Below are 7067 nucleotides of genomic sequence, written 5' to 3'. Positions count from 1 at the left end.
TGCTATTTTGACAAAGCTGTGAGAATTAAGGTAACATGATATTTTGAATCAATCAAAAATAATTCCTAACACCAAAGGCTGAAAGAATTCCAGTTCGAAGGTGCTATTTTCCTCACATGTAACTGTGCATTTACAATCTAAACACATTTTCTTGATATGTTAATGCTTTATGCAAACTTTCTCTTGATTTTGCCACACAATTTAAAAAGATTCAATTAAGTGAAACAGACCTTAATTTGGCTTTGAATAAATTTTTTTAACAAAAACAGATTTTATATTTCGAGGTAGGTAGTCATTTAAATATTAACATATTTATATAGAGTGGAACCAGTATTACAGTTCTTTTCTGCTTTGACTTAAATTTCCTTTATACACTTCTCTCTTTGAGTATATCTCCAACATAATTTTAAAAGAGAAAGTTTATGTGTGTATATGTATTTCAGATATAGCTGGAACTCTGAAATAAATAAATTAGATAGACAGAGATATAGATTAGATATAGATATAGATTGGATATATAGATATAGATTAGATATATAGATATAGATGATAGAGATATACATATACCTGGAACTCTGAAATAAAAGGCTGAAATCACAAAGTCTTCGATAGTACAAAATGAAGTGTGTTTCTTAGTGGACATCACAGGGACTCTTGAATACAAGTGTTACTTTCCTTAAGCAAATTGCTTAACCTCTCTCAGTCTCAGTTTACTTATCTATAAAACGGGATAACAATATCTACTTTTTCTGGGCTGAAAAATAGAAGGAAAGAGAAAACCTAGCACCAAGCTTGGCACATATAAAATACTTAGTAAATATTTATTGAGTTAATGAACTCTGTTAAAAATATAGATGCCAATGAACTAAAAATATAGTGATTGTGCAAATAGCTAAAAGCAACATGCATATGAATAGATCAAGTATACTGACTTTCATGAAACACTGGTTGGTACAGGAGTGGCCCAGGCAATTATTCAAGAGACCTAAGTATGGTCACTTCTACCAAAGCAAAAGAAGAGATTAAGGAAATTTTCTTATGTCTCAAATATAAATTCACATAGGTTATTGGAGAGACACTAGTTACTCATACTTCATAGAAAAACAAATTCTAATAGATAATGGATTGTTTATTATTCATTTTCTACACCTGTGGAGGCATAAGTTAAAGGCATTGAACTTGCCACTACTAGAAATAATAACTGATGAACATATGATTTGTGCTTCCTCTTACTTTCTCTTTCAATCTTTACAAAAAACTATGGAGCCAATACGGAGAATGATAGAATAAATTTTAAATTAAGGCGCTCAAGGCATAAGTAGAGAAACATGCTATTAAATGTTTAGTGCTGGGGATACATCAGGAAACCAGAAAACAAAAAGCTTATCTTCATGGACCTCATTATCTGGGATTTGTGTTAAAATAGGTACAATTACAGCTTTTAGACTTATGAATCCAACCGCTCAAATACATATTCATAATAAAGTATGTTCTTAAAATAACTACATTAGTGCCAAGGGATTTGTATGTCTCTTTCATCTTCAGTTATTGAATGAGGTTTGATATTTTGTGCAAAACCTTAGAACATACTCTGCTTTTATTGTGCAAAAGTCAACTTCTTTCTGTTGTGTGATTTAGGGTACATGAATAATGACAATCAAGCAGAATTGTTGCTTCTTCTTGTCTCCCACGACAATTCCTTTCGGTGGTGCTTAGAGTATTTACTGCATGAAATTCTTTTAGCTTGCTCATTATTTGTCTCCCAGCCCAGACTGAGGACTGCCTGAGGAGAGGGTCACATCTCATTATTGTTTGGAAGGCCAGCACCTAACAGGGTGCTTGCCACACCATTCATGTGAGATGTATGTTCATTGCATGAATAAATTTGTATATACTTTACTGTTTTCAAAGCACATTCATATGCACGATCTCATCTGACCCTCAGAAAACTCAGTGAGATTGCAGGGTAGAATTAGTTTCCTCATTTTATAGAAATTCAGTGAGAGTGAAGGTTATTCTCTTATTTGATAGATGAGAAAACTGTGAATCTGAGAAATTATGTGTTTTCTGAAGAGCACATAACTGAGACTTGAATTTCAATAATAGAGTTCTTTCTAAAACATTAAATGAAAATATAGGCGTATTGAACTACTATGTTAGAGATGTCATTAGGGTCTGATAAATGTATGACCAATCTTTGATTTCTCAATCGCTGGTGAAATCTTGCTTTCTTTTATAAAAATGTAGACCATGGATGGAAAACATCTTCAGAAATCATCTATATTGTCATCAGAAGACAATGACATAGTTTATGTGCCAATAATTTGCTAAAAAAAAGACTATATTGCTAGTTAAAATATTTCTCTGTTATAGGGAAGGGGATGGAGGCAGCTTTGTCATTTACTATCCTAAACCAACTGTCATCACTGTTCTGCTTAAACAAGATTTCTTTATACGTCTTAATTTCTTTATCAAGAAATGAGAGTCCCAACAGTGGCAAGATAGCGAATGCAGTCTGTTGGGATGAAGGGGTCACAGCCAGTATTTGAAGGTTCTAGTAACTGAATTCTGATCAACTGACTCTGAAGTCACCCTTTTAATAACATCTTGTCCCATTAGATCATAAGCTATGAGAAAGCAGGAACTGTGTTGAATCCCTAAATCAGGCCATGGCACATTCACATGGCATGTAAAACTCCTAGCTCAATTCTTGACACACACGTTAATATGTGGCAGCTCTGACTAACCACTGGCTACAGATCAACCTAAAAAAGTGATAGGTACATGTTTTACAAACTTTGTTGTTTGTTTGTTTGTTTGTTTGTTTTAACTTACAACTATTTTTAAGAAGTTTGCATTTAAGGTACATTATTTTTTAGGCAATATACTCAGGTCCTTAATGGAGACCCACTGATGGAACCCTGGCCTTCTGGCGGTTATATACTGTTATAGGTCAACATTCCAAAAAAAAAAAAGAAAAAAAAACCATGAACAGACCTTAACAGCAACTGTAATTAAATCCCAGCATGTCTGCACTAGAAGCGTTTTCTCTCCAGGGGACGGGATTACAGTGTTGACAATTTCTCTTAATCTCTACTCATATCCCTTTTCAATCTTCTCCCTTCCTCTAGCCGCACGTACACTCTGACCATTTTATTTGAGTGGAAAGTTGAAATAAAACACAGAAGCTACACCCATCCAGCTCTCCGTGGGGGCGGCGGGGGGAGGGGGGAATAGCAAAGTTCTAGGGCAGAACCTTCCTTCCCAGAGCTAGCGATGCAGTCGCTCTCCGATACCTGCTCAGCTTCACGCCGCATGTGAAGGTCGGCCCGCCAAGAACAGTTGTGTCTCCATCTGGCTGCCAACCCACCCGGTCTTTCTTCTCCTCCACCACCACCACCACCTTCCCTTCTTTCCCTCTCTCCCTTCTTTCCCTCCTCCCCTCCTTTCCGTCTTCCCTCTCCCCCCGCCCCCAATCTCCTCCTCTTTTTCTCACTACAAGCGGTTGCTGATGCTGAAGCCGAGCGTCACTTCGGCTCCCACGGCAGACATGGCGACATTGACAGTGGTCCAGCCGCTCACTCTGGACAGAGGTAAGGGAGCGGCTCGCCAGCCAGGCTACTGCGTCCCCTCTGCTTCCTTCTCTGTCTCTGCCAACTGCCACCGGGACAGGCGGACGCGCTCGGGTAGGGGGAGCAGAGAGAGCGAGGACGGGCGAAGAAGGCAAGGCGTTCGCGCCGAGAGCAGGATACTTTCTTCCCCTTTCTCTGCCCGCCACGTCTCCGCTGTCCCTTCACGCCGCACTCGCCAGGCCGAGGGGCGCCTTGGCCGGGCTTTGGCGCCCCCGCCGCACTCCCAGCCTCTCGCAGGGTCGCCTCCGGGCCGCCTGCTTTGTTGGAGCGGATGCGCGGGGACCGCTAGGCGCCCGGGGCTCGGGGTTGCATTGGGGCAGGGAGGAAGCTCGCCGTGCCGGGCGGGGGCGCCTGTAAACCGGAGACCTGGAAAGCCGGGCGGGGGAGCAGCATGATGCCAGCCAGAGCGGCCGGGGGGCCCAGGAAGAAGGAAGTTTGTCCGGGCGCCGAGGGGCGATGGTCGGTCCGGTTGCGGGGCAGGCGCGGCGCTCCCGGGGCGGCCGGTTTCTGGGGGCACTGCAGCGGGAAGCTGCCCTCGGCCGAAAGGGCAAAGCGGGGCGCTGCCCTCGGCCGAAAGGGCAAAGCGGGACGCGGGCAGCTGTGCCCCGGCCGGGGGTGCAGCGTCGCGGCAGCCGAGCCCGGTTCTTCCCCGCCGTGCGTTTCGTGTGCGCGTGGGGTCGCGCCCGTCCGCGCTGCCGGCCGCTTTCCGGCTGTGGCAACTCAGTTTCCCCTGCCCCAGCCGTCCTCCTCCTCTTCCAGCCGGTGCCACCGCGGTGCCGCGGCTGCGGAAGGCGCTGGGATGCATCGCAGGCTGGATTGAAATTCAACTTTTGACCTTCGACCCTGTGCGTCCTGCTCTCCGCCTTGCAAGGGGAAAGCAGTGTTTGCATTCTCCCCGGGACCTCCCTAAGCCTGGGGATGGAGTCCTCCGCTGCGATCCCGGCCTCCCCGCCGCGCTCGTTAAGGGTTAGTTATACCTGTACCCGTGCGTTCGGGTTTCCTTTCTGGCTTCCAACGCCCACTTGTGAAGTCGCTTGCGTCCCACGACCCTGCAGCGGAGGACACCTGCTTGTCCCCGTCCGCAGCGGCAGGATTTAGGACCCTGGGCGGCCATTTGGAAATGGTGTATTCAGACGAAAATGATTTAGTTCGATGTGCCTCTAAAAATATTCTTTCTAGCGGATTAAACTGGACTGTGGGGCACGGCAAAAGACCATCCTGCTGCGACTACGGTGAAAAAGCCAAAGAACTCAGTGAGGTTTTTAATTTGGGAAGATTGTGGGTGAGTTTAATGCAGTCTGTTGGCCCCAGAATTGATGTTAGGTAGTGCCCATAGCAATCTTACTCGGGGTAAGAGTTGAAAAAAAAAAAATTGACTTTATATTGGGAAATGTTGATGCAAACTTGTAAATTATTAACAGTAAAGAGCTCAGAAGTAAATTGTATAACCCATGATTTCATCCCAATATCATCATCTGTACTAAGCAGGATTAAATCTGTTGCCGCTAAGAGCCAAACAGTGGGCATGCTATTAGAAACTATGAATTTCCTAAGCATTTCTGTTTTAATGTGATGAGCTCTTATGTCGTCCCATTACTAAATCAGTCTTTAAATATCCCAAGTAAAACGACTACATTAGAAGAAGAAAAAAAAAACACTCCAAGAAAATTGCATACCTGAGTGATTTTATATACTACTACCTACTACTGAAAATGTTTCACTTCTTGGTATTACCTTAGCCCTTAGATGCCTCTCTCAGTTGTGGAGAGGAAGTGTAATCTGACCAAGATCTATTCTTAAAGTTTGTTCTTGTTCACAGCCAGACTGTCCCTGTCCTTCCCAGTATGATTAGTTTCATGCAGTAAATACCTCAAGAGGCAAGCTGGGTGAGACTATGGATGTATCTGAATAAATTCACCAGCAGCTCACTGCAAAGTCTGTAATTTATGGATGATGGGTTATTGGCAGCATCGCTGTGCATAAAGTCAATATATAAAAATAGTTTTCTCTTTACCTGATTAAGATATAGTTGCATCATTAAACTGATAAAATAAGGAGTTCTGAAAAATTGCCTACAAAAAAATGGAAGTCTCTTAAAAGAGGCAGCCCAATACTGCTTATCTGGGTTCTAGTTGTAACTGATACTCACCTTGGTTGAGTCTATTAGTCTCTTTGGGCATCAGTTTTCCTCTGTGCCTCACGAGGAGTTTGGCTTACATGATTCCGACACTGCGCAGCTTTAATTTGATTAATTAAAATTAGGACTCAGTTTCTGGTTACCTACTGGAAGGTTTTCCAGATCACCCTAGTCTCCCAGGTTGTTTTGATGCCCTTTTATGTGCTCCAAGGTCACCTGCTGCTTTGGCCCTATCAAAATATTTCTCACACTGTTGCATCTGTCTCTTCCTTAAATAGAGCTTGAGAGAAGAGACCGTTTACAAAATCTTTATATTTTCAGTGCCTGACATAGACCCTGATCACAGTACAAAACCACAAATGAATGTAAGTTCGTGTGCGTGAACTAAGGACTGCAGTAACTTAAGCACTGTTAAAATATAGAGATTTAGTTGTGAAGTGAAGTACAGATCATAGATTCACAACATTTTGACCCTGGGAAGGATGGCAGGGAGAATATAAACCAGTGGTTTTTAACCTTTCTTTTTCCATATACACTTTATGATTTTCATCAGTAACATAGCTCACCAAGGCTGTGATTATTAACTAAGGGAGATTATAGCAAGTGGGCAAATGAGAGGAAAGAAATAAGATGCTTGACAGCCTCACAAGGACATCTCAGCAAACCCGAATACATAATCCATAACTCGAGAGCTGCTGGTTCTTTTTTAGCATCTTTATTTTTCAAATGAAAAACATGAAAGAAATGATAAAAGATGTTTTCAAGGTTACTATTCCAGGTAGTGGGAAATTTTATGCTACAACCTAATTTTTTCTTGTTTGATGCCCTTTGGCACCATAAATTGATTTATCTGGAATCCTCGGGGTAACGATTTCAAGCAAACAAATCCGAGCTATAGATTGAAATTAAGATTTACTACTCCCAGCTTTCAAAAGCTATCTGAAAGGAAGAATCTTAGAAGTCTGCACTAGCTTCTTGGGTCTTGTCTGGGAAGCAAACCTTTACCAGGCTGGGCCCTGAAAGGATGAGCAGGTTAGCTTAAGGTTTTTACTGCTCCAAACTCTTCCCCATCTGCCATTTAGATCTCATATTAACCTTATAGAGGCCTCTGGGTGGCTATGACCGCAATAGATTCCTGTTCACTCTGGTCCCAGTTCTGGGGGGTTCTTCATTTACTTATTGTTTATCTACTATATGTGAGACCCTACTGGAGGATTGGCTTATATTGGTGAGATAAACAGACATAATTCTAGTCTCTGTCATAATTAGAGTCTACCTGTAGAGAGAGATTACACACA

The 7067-nt window shown here is 42.5% G+C and overlaps 1 protein-coding gene across 2 annotated transcripts in view; it reads left to right on the top strand.

The window, feature by feature from the left end:
• The first annotated feature begins 3281 nt into the window (after positions 1 to 3281).
• Positions 3282 to 7067, top strand: part of LIN7A (lin-7 cell polarity scaffold A) — a 115838-nt gene continuing 112052 nt past the window's right edge. Inside the window, exon 1 of one of the 2 annotated variants that reach the window (XM_039838924.1) lies at positions 3282 to 3593. In XM_039838924.1, coding sequence (XP_039694858.1) covers positions 3512 to 3593 — 82 coding nt within the window. In that variant the 5' untranslated portion in view covers positions 3282 to 3511. The remainder of the gene's footprint in view (positions 3594 to 7067) is intronic. The other variant, XR_005647788.1, reaches the window with a different exon arrangement.

This window comes from Pteropus medius, unplaced genomic scaffold (assembly GCF_902729225.1).
Source record: "Pteropus medius unplaced genomic scaffold, Ma_sr-lr_union100, whole genome shotgun sequence".
NCBI lineage: Eukaryota > Metazoa > Chordata > Mammalia > Chiroptera > Pteropodidae > Pteropus > Pteropus medius.
Note: the sequence above shows the minus strand (reverse complement) of the source record. Positions and strands in the feature narration are given on the sequence as shown.